Genomic DNA, 21782 nt, shown 5'->3' on the forward strand with positions numbered 1-21782 from the left:
AGGTGAAGGGATGGTTACCTTTTTGCCAAGCTCTGTGCTTCACCATTCCAATATAGCCATTAAATTATTCATGCCTCTATAAATTATCCCTTTATTAAACACACTTCTATGAAGTCTTTGAGTTTGCAAATTTTCCAGGTGAAAACTTTGCTGATTTAGACAGTTAAAGAAGCTTGTGCTCATGTTTTGATATTTAAACTGTGATCCAAATAAAGTTGAGTGAGCTTACAAACCAGAAAGATGTCTAGGGAATGTGTGCCATAAGCAGTATTCAAAAGCATATGCAAAGGCTCTGAGATAGGAGACATATTTACATTGATTTTTGAATAATAATGATATGACTGGAAAGGCACACGAGAAGGAGAATTGTAAAAGATTGGATCGGAGAAATGGCTGAAAGTAAGATCATACAGGCTATGTCAGGACAAAGTAAGAGGTCTGAGTTGCATTTTTTAAGATTGATAGAAAGCCATTCAACAGTTTTGGACAAGAGAGTAAACAGATATAATTTACATTTTAGTAGATCTGACTGCTATTGTGGAGACTATATGATGGAGGAGGAGAAAAGAATAGATTCATAAACAACCAGGAGTAATTTTTTTAGTTTAAGGGAAAGATCTTGTTGACATAGACTAAGGGACTAGGATAGTAAGAGTGGACATAGAGTCATATTGAAGCTATATCTTTAAAAGAGTCATAGTGGTATAAGCTGAAGAATTTGGACCTAAACAATTGAGTGACAGATAATGCCATTTAATAAGATGGAGATCACTGGGATGGAAACTAGTTTGGAGAAGATAAGGTCAAAAAAACATTTGACTTCACATTAACATAATGAAGTTTTAGATGACTAAAATGTATCCAAGTGGAGATTGGGGTAAGCAGTATGGATTTCAGAGGGTAAGTTGAAGTTGAAGATAGAAACTCAGAATTCATCAGCATATGTAGTATGTAGAACCATGGTACAAAATGAAAACTTATACAGGAAGAAAGTAAATAGAAACCAAGGGAAAAAGAGTATTTCAAGAAGATTATAGAGGTCAAACCTGTCAAGCATACCTTAATAGGAAGATGAAAAACACCAGTGAATAGGTTTAAACAATAAGATGAATCATGATAATGCGTTGGCAATAACAGATACACTAAAAAGAAATAGTAGATGAGGGAAATTTTGAAGAATTTTTCAATACAGGGATAAAATAAATGCTTAATTTTGATATTGTGAATAAGACAAATTTTATAAACTCTACAAACATAAAGTACTTCATTGAATTTTTTAAAGAGAGAGAGAGAATTTTTTAATATTTATTTTTTAGTTTTTGGTGGACACAACATCTTTATTATTATTTTTTTTAATGTGGTGCTGGTGATTGAACCCAGTGCCCGGTGCATGCCAGGCGAACACACTACCGTTTGAGCCACATCCCCAGCCCTTTATTGAATATTTTAAAGACTGAATCAAATTCTCAATATAACAATTCAATAAAAAAATGGTTATTTTACTACTTTATATTAATTCCACTGACATTAATGTAGTTTTGGATAGATTACTTGATTAACTATAATATATTTTTTATTAAAATATGATAACTTTCCCCAAAGAATCCCTAAATTATCTCCAAATTGCAAATACGCACGCATTAGTTTACTAGAGATGCAATAACAAAATAATACAGACTGAGTGGCTTAATAAACAGAGATGCATTTTCTAACAGTTACAGAAACTAGAATCCCAAGATCAAGATTTTGGCAAATTTGTTTCTTCTGAGATCTCTTTCCTTTGCTGTATGCCCACATTGCTGGTGTCTATCTTCTCCTCTTCTTATAAGGAAATCAATCAGTCAGTTTAATTACCTCATTAAAAGGCCTTGTCTCCAAAGATTATGTACAGAGGTACTGGGGGTTGGAACTTAAACATGAGTTTTGGGGAAACAATCTAGCCTATTATAATGTATAAATAAGCAGTTTAAATTACTTACAATTGTTACCAATTATTGCAATGTTTTAGATATTTTCATGTTATATAGAGTGATTTTTTAGTAACTTAGCTATTAACCTTAAATTTCACTATTAGATAAGCAGGGTCTTGAGGCATAGGTGATGTAAATTCAATTGAATATGATTCATTTTCTTCATTTTTATTGTATTTGATACCTAAACAATTTTTATCATCTTTTCCTTTACCATTAATAGTTGATTATAGTCTTTAGGGATTAAAAGTAACATCCCTGAGAAAGACTTCAAATCCTAATATTCTGATTTTCCCCACCTCTACACAGAGGAAGAAGAATTTACAATATTTGAACCAAATGACTGACTTACACTAAAAGAAAATCTCAAGATTGATTCCTATAGCTTCATCATTAGAACTATATGTCAAATAAAAATATGTTAATTCTTAGATCAGGGGACCATAAGGAGGAGTGCATAGATTAAGATTAAACTCCATATTTGGAGTTTAATCTTAACCTGTGTGGAGATGATACCATGCCTCAGACTGCTCTCCAATCCCATTCTACTTAGAGCTCTGTTGCTGATTGTCCCACTTTTGCAATTCAGCCTTCCTAAGCCCTATGCTTCTGATTCATGGGCCAGAATTCCATCCCAGAAAAGAGATTTCCAGTTAAAGAAACCAACTTTACAACTGTGTCAAGGAGACTTCCTAATAGCTTCACTTAGGTATTTCATAACTTGGGAAGGGAAATGGAAGTTTCATTAATAAATTTATATCGAAATCAAATTGATTGTATAATTAATAGATCCTGTTTTGTTTTGTTCGTGTGTGTAGAAGTTAGCAACCCCTTTCATGGAGAATATGCATTACTGGCATAGAGCCCTGAGCAATGACATGAGGTAGTCACTAGGTTAGCTTGCCACCCTTCTGTAGATCCAAGTGGTAAGGAGACATGAATCCAAATGGCAAAAGGAAGTCCACCATGGTTTCAGCTCCCATGACCCTAGAAGGGTACAGACTAGGATGAGACAAATGTGGTGTTTAGGGAGGTAAATTTAAGGAGGCTCTCACTCTTATGATCATGCAAAATAACTCAGGATGTATGCCTCCTTAAATTTTGCACCATAAGCACCTACCTATCTCACTCAAATTCTGGCCTTGGATTCCAAACCCACAGGACAACAATAAACTGGATGAACCAGATAACAGGAAACAAGAGAGGTAGGCTTCTCTGTTAAGGGGTAGCCAATTCCATACTGCATCTAAGTAGGCTTATTTACTGTAGATGGAACTGGTATGGGAAGGTGTGAAGTGGGCAGCCCCAGGCCTCTTTAGTGCCCAGGAGGCTGAGGAAAAACACCTATTTAGAAGCTCCGCCTAAGAATAATCTCCCTTGCAATGTACAGGGTGGCCCTCAGGACACTTGCTTACAAAGTCAATGTGGACATATCAAAAGCCACCAGGTATAAGGTGAAGCTGCTCCTCTAGTACCGATATTGGAAAGCATGGTGTCTTATGGGTATGGTGTCTTATGAACATGTTTTGTAATCCAACTTCTTAAAAGCTACATGCCATGCTATTGGTTATATTATCTATCCTCCTAAGTAGAAAAGAAATAACTTGCTTATTAAGAAGTTATCATTAATGAGTACAAAGCATTTACAACTGGCACATAATAAATATTCAGTAAGTAGTAGTTATTTTATTAGCTATTAGATGCAAATGATGAACTATACACAGTATACCGTATAAATAAAAGTTTGTTTTTGCTTTAATCAAATAACACTACAATAGTAATTTTTAAAACTTTCTAGAAAGCCAATGCTTTTACTATTTGATATCCTATCTGTTGTTGGGCATAGAAAAATACATTTAAGTAACACTGTGGCATTGTCAAAGATTTTACTTTTACAGATAAAATATTCCATAACATTCAAAAAGATTGACTTATTTTTAGTTATCATTTAAGGGTTATAGCAATGTATAGTTTCATAGTTCCTCAAAAGTTTTGTTTATTTTACCCATTATCTTGTTATGCATTCATGCACATTTGTTCATTATTCACACCTGAATAAAATTCTTTTTGCATCAAATGATAAGCCATGTTTGACTTGGGCTTCTTTCCAAGTAGGACACTCTTACTTGCTTTACAAAAATAGAACATAAGCTCAAAAATTGTTTTATAATTGAATGAGTTAAGGGGATAAAAATGCACATTTATGGACTCTTTAGAATCATAAAGTCATGGTTTATGTTAAATTCAACACTTTTAAAAACAACACATATCAATACCTTTTTTCACTCATTAAAATTCTTTTTTTCAAGATCATGATTAACATGAAAAGTTTAAAATTCTTAAAAATCGGAAAATGGGCACACTTATCTATTATAACAAGGACTGTTCACGATTTTTGTAAAAAATAATTACAAATTTTATGAACTAAATTCTTAAAAATGTTTGTTACCTGAATTGATTTCTACATTTTCTCATAGTTGCATTAGAATTCCAATTGCTAATATAATATATATGCCTTCCTATGCCTGTGAAGACAGACATATATTATCTCAAAATGTATTTAACATCATTTCACTTCATTTTAAATATGGTTGGTAATAATTTTTCCTATGAATAGATTTTTGATTTTGTCATTGTCACAACAGGAATATTTATCAAGTATGATAAACTGGGTATTCTAATTTGTATTAATCTTACCTTTTAGCCATTTGATACCTAATGTCAAACCACATCATGGAATTCTAAAACAAATTTGAAGTTACATTTTGTCTTTGAATTCAATTAGGTTATTCATTTTATTGGCTAATTTATAAATATATCTCATTCTTTTATTACATAGGACATACATTACTTAATAAGAACATTAAGATAAATAATAACATTTAAGATCAGATAATTTAAGTGATTTGATTCCTTTTGGTGTGTGTAACACTGGAATAAGTAATTTCAACAGGAAGATGAGGAAAGGTCCTTTACAAATTGACCTAACAATAGAGAGATATTAATGGGGACATTTTGGCTTTTGAGAGCCAGAAAGCTGTCTTAAACTGAGTTAAAGGCAAAGAGAACATCTAGTTTCAAACATTCCTCAAATAAAATACTCTAGAACAGACTACCAGATTCTATATCATCTTTATTTTATGGCAGACTCCTTTAACAGTTGAATAGTTGAAGTCATTTTTACAACTCTTTTTGTTGTTGCTTTGATATCAGGAATTGAACCCTAGTGCACGTAATCACTGAGCCACATCTTCAGCCCTGTTTTGTATTTTATTTAAAGACAGGGTCTTGTTAAGTTGTGTAGGGCCTCCCTGAGTTGCAGAGGCTGGCTTTGTACTCCTGATCCTCCTGCCTCAGCCTCCTGAGCCACTGGGATTATAGGCATGCACCACCCTACCCAGCTACAAGCCTCTTTTAAAGCTAGGATGGGGGAGGAAAAGGGGTAGTTCCTCAAAAGCTTTCTGGATAAGTGGGAAGTGTATCTATGTCTGTATACCCATACACACTATATGTGAGTGTGTGGGTGTGGTGTCTGTTATTAAAAAGACAACTTAATAATTATCTTGGTGAATCGTCCTTGTGGTTGCCTTATCATTTGTGACACTCAATATAATATGCACAAAGAAATTTATCATCTATTGAGTTCCTCTCAAAGTCAGCATCTTCACATGGAAACATACACCACACTTCCTCCCCTCCTGCCTTTAGTGTTTCAGTAACATCCTATCTCAGCCCCTTATATATTGTAAAGATTTCCCATTCTGCATCTGGGGATGTAGCTCAGTGGTAGAGCACTTGCCTAGCTCAGTCCCAGTGTTCAGTCCCCAACATCACAAATAAAGATTTCCCATTCCTTGTATGCCAGGAGAAAATGATATGGTGAAGTTCTGAGTGAAGAGTAGGAGAGAATCCCAAGACAGAGCAGTCTTCTTTTCTTACTTGGTCAAACTTTATTGACTCCTAATGGCAGGGGCACATGTTCATAATACCAGCTCCCTTCTCCTCTTGCCAAAGGAAATAGAATATCACCTTTCCAAGATCCTGGAGAAGCAATAGCAGCAGCCCGTATCTATACATGCCACTCTGAAGATTGGCCTCTAACCTCCTCTCTTAGAAGACCAGCTGAGCACAGTCATGACTCCTCTTAGGACTAGCAAGCCAAGCTTCTGCCAGTAGCCTAATTATATTGAGGGTGAAGAGGTGTTTAGCTGTTAGGATCACTGTCACAAGGAAGGTGTCTGGGACTCCCTCAGAAAAGCCCCCACAAGTAATTTCAAGAAAGATACCTATGTTATTAATTCACTTAAATGATTTCAAAGTATTGGTTGTTTCTCTAATCATAGACATCTAATTTTCTTTTATTTCAATCTTGATTCATTTATCTTTCTCTTTTTACTTTCTTAATGAAATGTTATTTACCTGGTTTACTTGTCCCTCCTATTTAAACCATATGCAAACAGGTAAGAAATGATCAGGTCACAAGAAAGAGCGTTTTTAGTAAAAAGTGTAATTCTCCAGTGTAGTTCTAAACTCCTATCCAGCAGCCTTTGAACACACAAGGGTGGATTTGTTTTGTTTTGTTTTTTATATGTGTATGATGTGCTAATTTTTTCATTGTGATTGATGAGAGGTCTAAATCAATTACAAACACTAAAAATGTGGGAGATAGGTGGTACTGTGGACTGTAATGGATCAAATTATAGTCCATGCTTGAATGATTATGTGAAAATGAACCCTAATTTTATGTGTAACTGTAATCCACCATGGAAACATTTTTAAAAACTAGCTAGATTTTATTTTAAAACATCAAATTCTAGTTTCTTCTGAAAAATCTAATTATTGGCATGCCTAACACCAAAGCCATATAACTGATAAGATTTAGTTGTGGTTGTCCCTATAAACAGGGCACAGCCTCCACAGCTTATCACAATATTACCTATTTCCCTACTTATGATCACCTTGACAACTGTAGTCATTACTCAGGCATGACCTTCTGTGGTTACTGATTCGAGATTAGAAATTGATCTCTATAACAGAACAGCTAATCTTTATCTCCTTGTATCCTCTCTCTATATAGTAATAGAGTAGATCATAGATAATTTAAAAATTTTGTAGGTTAGGCATTTTCCATAAGATTTATGTTATGATAATTCAAGGTAATTTTTTTCATATTCTGCTCTCACTTGGATTTTTAAAGATGTAACATCTATTTTCCTGTCTTGTCCCATTTTATTTGCATATTTCCATATATATATATATATATATATGTGTGTGTGTATATATTCACTAATAACCTCTGTATGTATATGCATATATATATATATACACACACACAAACACAAGTATATATGTATATACTACAGACTCTACAGAGATGAAAAAATTATATATATCTTTAGATACAACCTATTTGTGTAGTACTAATTGAATGTCAGATTGTAAAAAGAAGAAGAGTCGCTGAACTGCCCTAACATTACAATTGAAGATAGTATTATGCTGTGGGACTGGGGAATGCTCCATGCTATTGAGTAGCCATTTTACAATCACACCTCTCCCCTTTACAGGATATCGAATCCCTAACAGGAGGGCTGACTGGTTCTAAGGGGGCTGATCCACCGGTAAGTTAGATTCTTCATTAAATTTAAGTGTTGACAAATTGAATTGTGTATATGCCAGATCATCAGATGACTGTTTATCATATGCCATATATAAGTACTTTTTTGAAATATAGCTATTGTAGTAATTAACTCAAAAACCTGAATTTGTTTTGAAGTGTGGTCTGGTGTTTTAAAATGTTGTAATTACTCATGAAATCCATCTCCATTTATTCATTTATAGGCATTGAAATATGAACAAAAACTTCATTAGAATATATTAATAATTTATGTTCTGCTAATGGATTACTCTAACTAGAAAGTTTACCATTCCAAATATGAGGGTAGAATTTTGTTGCACTATATTTTCTATTTACTGATAAAAATTATGTTTATGCTACAAATACCATTGATTCTTGATATTATTGTTTCTTTCCTATTTAACCCAGAAATCTTTTTAAAAAAAATTAGAGATAGTTTATTTTAAATTTTTCTCTAATTTTTAAACATTACTTCTAAGCAATAAGAGGAGCTTGATGTCTTAGTATTAGAACATCTTGGTCCTTACTGTGATTTCTTATTTGAGAAAACATTGATCAAAATGACATTCCCATAATATCAGGAGAGATACAAATATGAATTCAAAGTGTATAAAGTTACATGACAGATTTGATTTATTTTAACAAATAGTCAGTGCACAAATTCTTATCACTGTTTGCCATTCACTTACCATGGAGAAATTTAATGAGGGACACATAAAACTCAATGTTGCCAGTTTTTAGATATGCTTCACCTAGGGATGTCAGTAAAGTACATAATTTCATTAAAACACCAGTGAAATATAGAAAAGATAACATTTAATTGAAATTCTTTCCTCTTCTGTTTCACTCTCCTGTTGTTTTAGTTAGTTTTTCATAGCTGTGACCAAAAAAAAAAAAAAATAAGAATAACAATTTAGAGGAGGAAAAGATTATTTTGGCTTATGTATTCAGAGGTTCAGTACATGGTTGGCCAACTCCATAGCTCTGGACCCAATGTGAAGCAGAACACATGGCAGAGGGCCTGACAGAGGAAAACAGCTCAGAATATGGCAACCAGGAAGCAGAGAGCAAGCTCTACTCACTAAGAAAATATATAAACCCCCATGTCATGCCCTCAGTGACCTACTTATTCCAGTCATACCCTATATGCACACAGTTACTGTCCAATCAATCCCCAACAGGTCGTAACTCCCATAATCCAATCATTTCACTTCTGAATACTCTCATATTACCTCACACGTGAACTTTTAGCCGACACCTCATATCTAAAGCATAACACATGTAATGGAGTTACTTAATCTTAATCAAGTTGCTCCTAAGAAAGAGCTAAACAACAAATTGTAATTCTTTCCTTTGTTTTGATTTTCTTCATCTTAACTTATGTAGGAAAAATGTATTGGCTGCAGACAACTACTTATATTATCTTGCAGCATAAATAAAGATGACATATAAGTCAACCCAGGATATATATTTATAAGACCAGCTTGTATTTAAGTATTGTAGGTACTGCTGATGTGATGTAATTTCAACCTGTTGCCTTGCTCTGTGCCTGTATGCACCATTCTCCTTTTATATGAAAATTAAATCCATCCTATTAAATACTTCCCTCATCTGTTCAACGATTCCTTAAAGAATTCTACATTAGAGATAAGTTTGAGAAGGACTTGTTCTGGAACAAAGTTAAACTAAACCCATCTCTTCTACAAATAGTGAAAAAAATATTATTCATTATTTACATGCTAGATTAGTTTATCATATCCTTTAAGAGAGCATATTTGCAAACATGGAAAATTGAGTGGGCCTGGGGTCTGGCTGTTGAAAGAAACCCTTTGTGTTTTAATCAGCTTTTTCGGTGCTGTGACTAAAGGATCTGACCAGAACAACTCTAAGAAGGAAAAGTTTATTTGAGGGCTCACAGTTTCAGAAGTCTTAGTCCATAGAAGGGTGGCTCCATTCCTCAGGGCTTGAGGTGAGGCAGGATATCATGGCAGAAGAGGGTGGTGGAGGGAAACAGCTCACATCGTGGTGATCAGGAAACACAGAGAGACTCCGCTCTTCAGATACAAAATGTATATATCCCAAAGCCATGCACTGAGTTCTCACATCCAGCCAAACCCTACCACTTCAGTTACCACTCAGTTAATCCCATCAGAGATTAATTCATTGATTGGGTTGAGATTCTCACACCCCAGATTTTAATAAAGTAATAAAGTCAATGTAATAAAGTCATTTTCTTTAGCCCTCTTTAAAGTTTTTATAAAATTTTTTAAGTATGAAGGTGAAATGATCAAATTTGCCAGGATTATTTAAGTAATATAAGAATGAGTTGTAGATGGGTTCAGTGGCACACACCTGTAATCTTAGCTGCTCAAGTGGCTGAGGCAGGAAGATTAGGAGTTTAGAGCCAGTTTTAGCAAAAGTTAGGTAATAAGCAACTCAGTGAGACCCAGTCTCTAAATAAAATACAGAATGTGGCTGGTGAGGAGGCTCAGTGGTCAAGTGCCCCTGAGTTCAATCCCTAGTACCAATAAATAAATACATAGAATGATTTTTAAATAAAGCTTTTAAATTTAATTACAAGTCAGAAAACTGAAAGCCAAATAAATTAATCTAAATTCATTTCAAATTTTATATTTTTCTCTTTTAAATGTCATTAATAGATCAAATACTATTGTCTATTTCTAAAGTTATGTATTTTGTATAACTTCAATGCATAACTAAAAGCATTCTATCATAAAAGTTGCATTGGTAAGAAATTTAAGGTTCTTTTATTTTTTTATTCGTTTAACAGACTATATAAAATGCTAATGAATTTTCTCTCCCAAGAATGCATAGCTATATAGTAATTTCTTTACCAGAATAATAGAGAACTCAGAAAGATCTTGAAATAAAATGGCATGTTTTAAGAACTGAAAATTTTGATCTGGGTACACATAAGTATTTATTATTTCAAATTGTAAGGCATGCATAAAATGTTGTGTCATATTCGCAAGTGTTATGGAAAATTTGCATATTTAATAAGGATAAATTTGAGGAACTCCAGGCATATTTTGTATTAATATTTTGACAATAAGTGTTAAGTAAATTTTCCAAAAATTCAAGAAATCTCAGTTTCAATGCTAATAATGATAATGAAAGACAGAACTGCTCATTAATGATTTCTAGGGGCAATTCAAAAAGTGTAAAAGCAATGGCTTTCTTATGAACAAGATTTGAAGAGACTTGTTTTTTAAATTTAGTAACTGGAAATTAAGTGCTGCAACAAATATAACTTGCAGATTATTCCTTTTTAATTTTTACTTATTTATTTAATTTTGGTACCAGAGGCTTTACCACTGACTCACATCCACAGCACTTTTTTTTATATTTTGTTTAGAGACAGAGTCTTGTTGAGTTTGTTAGGGCCTTGACAAATTGCTGAGACTGACTTTGAACTTGTGATCCTCCTGCATTAGCCTATTGAGCCACTGGGATTACAGGTGTGTGCCATCACACCCAACAAAATTGTTTTTCATCACATAAAATAAACTCTTTCATCACCAAAAATCCTTTATTTTGGTAAAGAAATTACTATATAGCTATGCATTCATGAGAGAGAACATTCATTCAGCATTTTATCTGTTAAATATTAACTTAAATCTATCTTTGAAAATTATATAAAATATTCTGCATCTTCATAGATTTCCTATTAATAAAAAAATTGACACAGATTAACCTACAGTATAAAAACATAGCATAGCATCTATATAGGAAGATAAAGGAAATAAACTAGATAATTAAAATCTAAGGGTAAAATATAATAATTAAGTTAAATACTATTTTTCAAATATACTTGACTCTTCCTATCCCAGATTCTGTATTTGTGGATTCAACCCAATGCAAATTAAAATATTTGAAAAAGGAATTCTATTTGTACCTAAAATGTACAGACTTGTTCTGCGTAGTCATTTTCTAAACAATACAGTGTAAAAGTATGAGAACTTGTGTGTAGGTTTTATGCAGATAGTATGCTATTTTATGTAAGGAACTTGAGCATGCACAGATTTGGGTATCCATGAGAGAACCAATCTCTGATGGATACTGAGCAATGATTGTTGACTACTTTGTCACATTTTACAGTTTTTTAAAATATTAACAGTATTAATATGTGAAAAACTTGGGAAGTGTTAGGAATCAGCATGTCCCAGGTAAGCCAATTGTCAGCCAACACTAGGCAATCCAGGATAAGATGTAAGCATCTCAGCTTCTGATGGCCAGGAGAATTTTGGAAATTCAAGAACTAGGGTACAATCTATGAATCCTATTGTACATCTGCAATGCAGGAACCAGGTGTGAAGTTCAGTGTGGAACCAGAGTGTGAGATGTTAATAATCCCTGTTGAGCCCATGAGCTGGTGGTTTAGAGATGTTGGCCAGACATGGCCTGGTACCCAAATTCCTCCTAGACTGTAAGCTATGAGATCTAAAGATTGAAGATCAGATTGGCCAAAAAATGATAAGTCTGGTGATGCATATTTCAGCAGACTAACATACATGATGAAGGGTATTTCATTTTGAGATTTGGGTTAAAAAATATTCTCATCATTAATGTGCTATTTACTGTATTATCCTTTCTGATATCTTTTAGAGGTCAATGTGGACAAAATCTAATCAAGAGTGATATGGGTGAAACTTCAGAATATATGAAATACATTCCAAAAAATAGTACATACCAAAATTGGTCAAATGTGGAAACGTTTCATTCTTTCACAAGATGATATTGAGGTTTTTAGGCTGAGTTTATCTTATGGCCCCACCTAGAAATTAACAGAAAGAATTCTATTGAGATTATTCAATCCCCCCTTTTTAATATTTTTTGCTTGTTTCCAATTTTTGTGATCTTAGAAAAAAAATCTATAAATTCGCTGCCTACAGAGATTAGTTTTCTAAATTTCTCTATTTCTTTTTCCAAATGTTGAAGATTCTTTTTTATTTCTAGAGTGGGATTATATGTGAATTGCCATCTGATTCATTCTTAGGCTTGATATGCACACTGTCCTGAACATTCTTTAGCTCTATTAATTTTTCCCCCACTGAGGAGAAAGAATTGCACATTCTGTATTTTTGTACTTTCTGTTCTCGTTTTATAGCTTCTTGATGGTTCTTAGCAATTCAGGTAAACACATTATAAATTTTTTGAAAAAATAAATTTAGCTTCCTGAGGATGCTATTTAGACTGAGTTTAAATGGGATTAAAACTTAAAAAATCTCTCAAACTGATTTTGATTAGTCAAAAGCCACTAATGTTCTACCGAATTCAAAAGATAGATAAAATGATAGGAATCTGAACTGTGATATAATTCAAGTTAATTAATTTAACTTGAATCTTATCTTTCTTATTATTTCCTTTTGTCTTTTGATTTGTTTATTACAAATTTAGTGTATAACTGAGTAGACATTATATGCTAGACATTTGATTTAGAGATGCATAGTTATTTTCTTCAAAATCTTACAATATAATTAGATAGACAGTTTGGTAAAAAAAAATAATTATAGAGTCATATAGGAACCAGGTAAAATGAAAGTGAGTAGGAAGATCATATAATCCAATTGATGAAAAAAAAAAACACAAAGGAGCTGGAGAATTCAGGTAAGCCAACAGAATGAAATGTTTATCTTGAAAATTTGCAGATGAGTGGAATTTTGCCTAATGAAGGGGCAGAACATGGTAGTTTATGCAAAGGAAACTGCATTTGCATAGCATAGGTAAAAAATAAAAATATAAAGTGAGTGGAGAATGGGAGACAGTGGTGAGATAAAGGTTAGAAAGTTAGTTAGAGGCAAGAATATGAGCAAATTCATGGAAGGAATTTGTATTCTATACTAAGGACTGTGAGGAACCATTAAATCTTTAAATAGGAGCATCAGATATTTCCTTTAGAAATATTTTCTTTTCCTTAGTTCAGGAGTGGATTATAGAAAAATCTAAAGCACAGAGATAAATGAAAAAGTTTTTTCAGTCCCCAGAAGGATAATGACAAAAATTATAATGTTGATATTTTTGTTTGTTAAGTCAGATTCTAAAATAAAAATTTCTTATTTTCTCTCTCATATGTTTTTAAAAGTTGATCAAAATTCATAATATTTTTAAATATGGCTTTATGCCTGTTCTTTCATGAATTCTTTTTTAAATAAATCTATTTTACTTATTTATTTTTTGTGTGGTGCTGAGGCTCAAATAGAGTGCCTCACACCTGATAGGCAAACACTCCACCACTGAGCCATAACACCATCCCCAGAATTTATAGTATTGATTATTAGAGGTTGGAAAGGGTTGGCAGAGGGGATCTAGTGAGAGGTTGGATAATATGTACCAAAACAGTTATATAGAAGTAATAAGTTCTAATACTCTGTAGCACATGATACGATAGTTCATTATAACTTGTTTTAACTTTTATGACTATTTAGAAGATAAGAGCTTGAAGACTGCAAACACAGAAGGATGGTAAAGTAGAAACTTCCTTGATTTAATTGGTATAGATTATATGCAAGTGTTGAAATAACACACTGTACAATTATTATGTGTTAATAAAAATTTTGAGAACAGTTGAAGAAACAGAACTAGTCAAGAGCAATATTTTAGGAGAAACTTCAGTTAAAAAAATAAAACAAAAATGGTTCATATGAGCCAATATAGTGACAATGAGACTGGGGAGAGGAGCTGATTGATGAGACCATGAGGATAGAGTAAACACACGAGAATAATGGTCATCTGGAGGGAGGAAAATGAGACCTATGGGGAAGTCAATTCTAAGATTTGAAATTTCTGCTCTGGCAACTGAATGAATGAAAGGACCATTCATAGTGTCAAGAAACTCATGACTTTGAGGATTTTTGAAGGGGAAATGAAATCCTTTATAGATACATTAAATTGAGATGACCAAGTTGGGAATAAATGAATGATTTTGAAATTTAAAGGTGAGATTAAATTTTAAACCAATGATTTGGACATGTAGAAAAACTTACTGAAGCTACTGGAGTATGTGAAATCATCCCCCCCACAAAAAAAAATGCAATCAGAAATAGAAGAGTTCAGAATAAAGCTCTGAGGAAGAAAAACATTTGAGATAAGGAAAAGAGAAATGTCAGGGAAAAAATATACCCAGAAAGGGACTAAATACAGATGATACATGGAAATAATACCAGAAAGGTAAAGAATCATAAATGCAAGGTTAAGAGAGGATTAAAAGACCTACAAGCAGTTTTGTGATGTCATGAATTTAAGAAAAAAATAGAGTGTCCAGGATATATAGTAAGACATTAAGTGGTGATCAAGGTTAAAACAATTTTAGTGGCATAATTAGGGTGAAATCAAGTTTCCAGTGGCGTGGAAATTTAAATGTAAGACAAAGAACTTAATTCAGTGGCTACAGACAAGTATTTCAAAGAGCTTAGTTATGACAGAAGTGAGAGGACACGAGAACCAATATAGGATATGAAGTGGAGAGACGATTAAGGAGCAAAAATTACAAAGTGTTGTGTCATCACATAGCTACTTGATTTAAGCACTTCAGAACCTGAATATTCCTAGTTGTTAATAAGATCCAGGGTGTGGTCCTTGATGTGGTGATGAAGCACTGTAGGAGAAAAGCTTGTGGGAACTGATGACAGCAAGGAATTGAGAGGTTAGCATGTTGGATGGGTCATTTATGTGGGCCATGGAATTCTTTTCTACCTGTATTCCCTCCCTTAATGATCCTAACTTATTTAAAAACTTAAGTACCACTTAGAGAATAGTAACTGAAAAAAAAATGTATCCCTCTAGACTAGATCACACTCTTGGATTGATCTAGACTACAATTTAGACTTGTGTATCTAATTAATAGTTGACATATCCACCAGAGGGAAGCTTCTGGCAAAAAAAAGGAAGCAGTTCCAAGAGAAGAGAGGGTTGGGGAAGGAGTCACAGGGAATATGCACCCTTCCAGGGCTGGTCCACAAAGACCTACCCTCTCTAGCCATGCTCTACCTGCTTACAGTTCCTATGATTCAGTCTCTTCAAACTAGGATGGACTGATTAGGTTACAGCTCTCATAATCTAATTATTTCACCTCTGAATATTCCTGAAAGAGCTTTTAGGGGACATTTCATTTCCAAACCATAACATGGACATGTATGACTACTGAACCACAGCTGTTAATTTGGAAGATGGATGCCTGGTTGGAGCTATCCTAAGGCAGGCCAATGAAGAATGGTAATAGTAAGGGTTATCTTTACCCCTAGAATGTGGTATGTCAAAGTCACAAGAGTTTTACATGGATCATACTGATGAAATAAAAAGATAATAAAACCATTTCCAAGATGACTACTTGATAAGGTAATGAGAACCAAGATGTGAGACTGTAAAGGGCAGAAACTGGGATATGAGTCAGATGGGAGGAAGGAGGCAAATGGTAAGCCAGAGAGAAGATAGCAAATTGCCTATGTCAATAAACTGTGTTTAGGATAACTGCTGAAAATGAGAAGCATTTTTGAGATCTCTTAGCATGTTCTATAACTGATAGTTAATGTAAAAGGAAACATTTGAGAAATGATTTCTTCTGTATCCTCAATTATTTGAAAAATTTCAATGTAATGAGACAATTATTTGTTAGACATAAGCTTTTTTTGATGTTTTTTTACTTAATGGTTAATTTCTAATTAATTTATTGAAAATATATTTAAAGAAAAAGAATTGAAGGAAAACCAATATATGAATTAAATACAATAGGACAAGCAAAATATATTTGAAAACCTGTATTTTTAGAAAAATACTCAATTTTTGTTAATAAAATGTTTAAAAATATGTATATAATATATATTTTAGTCTATTGTTTGTCTAATTTAAAATCCAATATGAATTATTTTAATTCAACTATCTTTTCCCTCAAAATAGTTATCAGAGTTTTCAATTCAACAACAGAAATTCTAAACATTTATATTTTGTTGTTTCTCCCTTGTTTTCTTTTTGATTCCTCTCTTCCTTTCTTTTTTATTTATACTGGTTTTTACTATATACTGATTTTATATATGCTTATATATATATTCATTTCAACATGTATAAATACACATAAAACAATTTATAAACATCTATAAATATATATGTGCATATATTTATATGTATCTATAAATATATATGTATTTATATTTATATATGTCTTTCTACAGAAACTAGAACAGATTTTTTAGTTTTTTGAGTACTTGACTCAACAGAGACTGATGTCTAATTAGACCATTCTTATCTATCACAATAAAATGGAGCTATTTTTATTTTTTATCAAAGATGCTTATAATTTGAGATGTTTATCTGAAATTAAAAAGAGATGTATGAATTAAGCTTTACACATTTAATTACTTGTTAAAAATGTGAAAAATATAAAGTAAGGATAAGTTTATTGAGAAAACATTTTTGTAATGCTCTCTGTGTACTTTCTACTAATCTAGGAACTTGTAGAAAAAAGTAACATATCATTGCAGTGCTATAGACCTTGAAAACTCCATTTTGCTAGCAATTATTTCTTTTAAAAATATAAGTATAGAAGGTGTTATATAAGTGACTGATTAGTTTTGTGTACCAGGGAAATAATGATCATATTGGTGGAGGATTATTTATTCAAAGACTTTTCTTCAGGGGTAAACACCAAACCAGGTCTTTCAGAGAAATTTACACTACTCTTTCTTCTGGATGGAAGTAAATCAAGGGCTTAACTTCTTTAGAAGTACATCAATTCTATAGAGCTTATCAACTAACAAAGCTTGCTGCTACAACTTGCTTACAGTACATCAGTTTAAATTTAATTGCTAAAGTTATTAAGAATATAAAATTAAAACTGGTTTTTAAGTATCTTTCTTGAAATTATTTATGGGTGGCTTTTCTGAGATAGTCCCAGACACCCTCTTTGTGACAGTCATCCTAACAGCTAAACACCTCTTCACCCTCAAAATAATTAGGCAACTGGAAGATGCTTGGCTTGCTAGTCCTAAATGGAGTCATAACTGTGGTCAGAGGGTCTTCTAAGAAAGAAGGTTAGAGGCCAGTCTTCAGGATGGCATGTACATATCTGGGCTGCTGCTGCTGCTTCTCCAGGATCTTGGTAAGATGCTATTCTATTTCCTTTTGCAAGAGGAAAAAGGAGCTAATATTATGAAAATGTGCCCCTGCCATTAGGAATCAATAAAGTTTGACCAAGTAAGAAAAGAAGACTGGTGTGTCTTGGGATTCTCTCCTTTTCAGTCCCTAGGTTACTAGGGGCTGTTAGACACCAACAGCCCTATCTTGGAAACCTTGGTCTTTGGATTAAGGATACTTACATGGAAGGAAAAGAGCCTGTTCTAATTACTCTTCTATAAGGAGATAATCTTTTTCACATGCCTACAGTCAAAGAACATACATTAGCAAAATGTAAATGCTTGAAATTGCATGCATATTCTTTTATAAAATAAACTTAACATTAATCATAGCCACTACAGGCACTTTAAAAAGAAATCTGATTGTATCCTCATAATAAATTGAAATTGAGATTCTGCAGAATTCTTACTTAAAATTAAAATATACATTGACTGAAATATACCACATAAGAGGAATATTCATAAAAATTTTATGATAAGCTATTAAATCATTTTTCAAAGTGATATTTTAGACATTTGAAGTGCATTTACAAAATCTGAAGTGTTATAGGAAGAGTAGAAGATTTCATTTAAAATCAACATTTTACTTACAGAGTTCACCAAGGTCCTCTGAAAGTTATTAAATCTTGTACATAAATTATCAAAATTTTCTTACATTTTACTCACAGGGAATTTTACACTTTAACTAGAGCATGAAGAGAAGTTTTGTGTAAATTTGTATTTACTCTGTTTTACTTTCTTTTCATCCCATATTATAATGGGTAATTCACATCCATTAATATTTTCTTCTATTAACAACTTTTTAATTTTTTTTAAAAAAATCATCTTGATATGTCTATCCAGAAATACTAGGTTTATTTCACTAGATCAGAATTATACAAAAGGCCATTAATTTAAATAAAAGTTGATATTTCAATCAACGTCATTTTCCTAACTTTTCAACACATGCATCTAAGTAATTATATTAAATACAAGTAGCAAAATGGTCAATCCAAGATGAATCTGTGAGAATAATTTCTTGAAAAGAAAGTATATTTTCACAAAAGATATAAAATTTGAGAATAAAGATTGAAATTACATGATAGAAAAGATGTATCATGATATATTAACAAAAAGTCTGTGTAATATGTCAATATCAGAAATCACAGACTTTAAGAAAAGATTATGAAATATAATGTTTTGTTCCCCCTTTTTCGCTGCCGTGACTAAAGGACCTGACCAGCACAGTTATAGAGGAGGATGAGTCCCTTTGAGGGCTCATGGTTTCAGATGTCTTAATCCATAGAAGGCTGGCTCCATTCCTCAGGGCTGAAGGTGAGGCCCAGGTCATGGTTGGAGAGTGTGACTGAGGGAAGCGGTTCACATGTGGTGACCAGAAAGCAGACTCTACTCTCCAGATACAATTATATACCCAAAGCCAAGCCCCAATCCCCACCTTCTCCAGCCACACCCTACCACTTCAGTTAATCCCACTAGGGATTAACTCACTTGATGACGCTAAGGTTTTAGCCCAATCATTTCTCAACCAAACCTTCTTGCATTGTCTCATGTGAGCTTTGGGGGAACACCTCACATCCAAACCATAACATATAACAAGAGAGATATTGCATTATAAAAATTCGTATACTAGGAATACAAATTGCGTCTGACAGTAATCATTTAAGTATAAAAAAATTTAACAAAAATACAACAAAGAAAAACCTCAGCCATGGTGGAACATTTTAATATATTCTTCTCAGTTACCCAATTGAACAATATGATGAAATCTGTAAAGATAATGATAACTTGAGCAATACGATAAGTAAACTACCTCAGTCATATATCTGTGTGGACATCTGTGCTTATTTCCAAAAAATGACCAAATGTGAACCATATAAGAAGGCTTAATTTATTTTAAAGGATTGAAATAATGCAGACAATATTTTCTTTCAATAGTGGAGCTTAGCAAATTTAGTACTAAAAGACAAAACTATTTTAACTTATAACTAAAAAGCACTAAAATTTTTAGAAATAACACAGATACTTATAATTAACTCATTTGTAAGAGCATAATTCAAAATGATATAAATAAAACCTTTGTGAATTCAGTGATATTAAAATATTTCATTTTGACATATAGAAGGTAATTAAACCCCATTTAGAAATTTATAGCATTAAAATCTAATCACTAGAAAAAAATAAATAATAAAAATCACTGTTGTAAGTATTCATCTGAAGAACTTAGGGGAAGAAAAGAGCAAATAAAACTTAAAGTATACATGAATAGGAAAACAATGAGATTAGTGGCAAAAATTACTATAAATGTTCCATACATTTATAGTAATTTTTGCTATAAATAAAGCCACAAGTTAATCTTTTGAAAAATTAGTGACATTGCCAACTCTCTGGTAATTCATTAAATAAACCAGTGTGACAGTGAAAATAAACATAAGCAGGGAGAGGAGTTGGAATATAGACTCAGTGCAAGGACTTAGGTTAGATCCTCAGCATGGAGATGGGGTGCCATGATAACAGAATTGAACAGTATACAGCCTACAGACAATGAAAGATATTTTGAATACAATTTATGATGAATTTTAAATTGAAGATTATAAATTAAATGGACAATTTCCTAGAAAAACAGCTTTGACTGAGTTAACATCAGGAAATAAAGAAATATGCAAATAGTAGTTTACATAAATAGATTTTTAAAACCTACAAATGAATAAAGAATAACATAAATAATACTTTACATCAAAGAAATAGAATCTTCAATTAAAAACCTTTTCAAAGAAAACTCCTGGGCCAGATGGTTTCTTCAGCGAATTCTACAATTTGTTAAGGAAGGAATTATACCAACAATTAAAAGCTCTAAAAGACAATTAAAATAGGCACTTCCAGGTTGTTTCATGAGGTGCATTAGTTTTCTATTGCTGCTTAACAAATTTCTACTACCTTAAGCCTTAAAGCAACACAGTTATTTCAGTTTCTATGGGTCAGGAGTCCAAGGCTAGCTTAGCTACACCTTTGCAGAGTGTTTAACTGCAATCAAGGTACGCACAGGCTTGGTGCTTTTTTATCTACAGGTTGGAATTCTTTCCTGAGCTCACATGGTTGTTATTACATATTTCTTTCTATCCATCTCTTTCTGTGTGTGTACATATCTTCCCAAGTTACCTCCCACTACCTTTTCCACATTTTATTTAGGTAGAAGCAAGACACAGGTCTTGCTCCCAGTCAAAAGCAGGTGATTATAGACAGAATGAACGTGTTCCTCACCCTAAATGTCTGTATAGCACAGAAAGCCATATTTGAAACAAAGGCTGATAAGACAATTGCTAAGGAAAATAAAAGTTAATTTCCCATGGATATGATTATAAAAGTCCTAAATAAAATTTTAGTAAATTTAATGAAGCAATAAATAGGGATATGCCATGAGGACCTAGTTGAGTTTGCTCCAGAAATGCAAGGCCTATATACTAATTAACAGAAAGACTCACTAGGATGATGATTTAAACAATAATTCTGTATTCTTTTTGTTTTGCTACTCTGAGAAGCTTCAGTTCTATAGACAAATAGAATGATTACATCACTAACGATAGTTGCTTTGGGTATTCTATTAGTGTGCTTTTAAAAATTGATGTGTCTTCAACTTGTTACTTGTAATGATGTTTTATTTCACGTTTGTTAATACTGTGATTAATATTTCTTACCCTAAAAATAGTTTACAGTATAAAAAGCCTTTACTCAGTATTGTTTTTAGAGGAAGTGGCTAGTATGAAACTAAAAGTACAGCTGATGTCTTGGGTCACAGGGAAATATTCTCTTCCTCCTTCCCTCCATCCACTCCTTCCTTTATACCATTTAAAATGTTTTCGATTATGAAATCATTTGTTTGGAGGCACTAACCTGCTTTTCTGGTTGAATTATATGGTAGTCTTCAATTGCTTATCTAAACCAAATATTGCTGGATGCCATAAGGAACATATGAAGATTTCTATGTTCTAGTACTTGGTAAATTTAATTCTAAAATATTCAAGGTATTAACTCAAG

At 32.7% G+C, this 21782-nt stretch overlaps 1 protein-coding gene across 22 annotated transcripts in view; it reads left to right on the forward strand.

Moving 5' to 3' along the window:
* Ppfia2 (PPFI scaffold protein A2) overlaps window positions 1-21782 on the forward strand; it is a 440250-nt gene that overhangs the window by 72058 nt on the left and 346410 nt on the right. For all 22 annotated transcript variants that reach the window (XM_078053063.1, XM_078053070.1, XM_078053068.1 and 19 more), the window contains one exon: window positions 7535-7588. In XM_078053063.1, coding sequence (XP_077909189.1) covers window positions 7535-7588 — 54 coding nt within the window. The remainder of the gene's footprint in view (window positions 1-7534; window positions 7589-21782) is intronic.

Source organism: Ictidomys tridecemlineatus, chromosome 6 (assembly GCF_052094955.1).
Source record: "Ictidomys tridecemlineatus isolate mIctTri1 chromosome 6, mIctTri1.hap1, whole genome shotgun sequence".
In the NCBI taxonomy this organism is placed as follows: Eukaryota; Metazoa; Chordata; class Mammalia; order Rodentia; family Sciuridae; genus Ictidomys; species Ictidomys tridecemlineatus.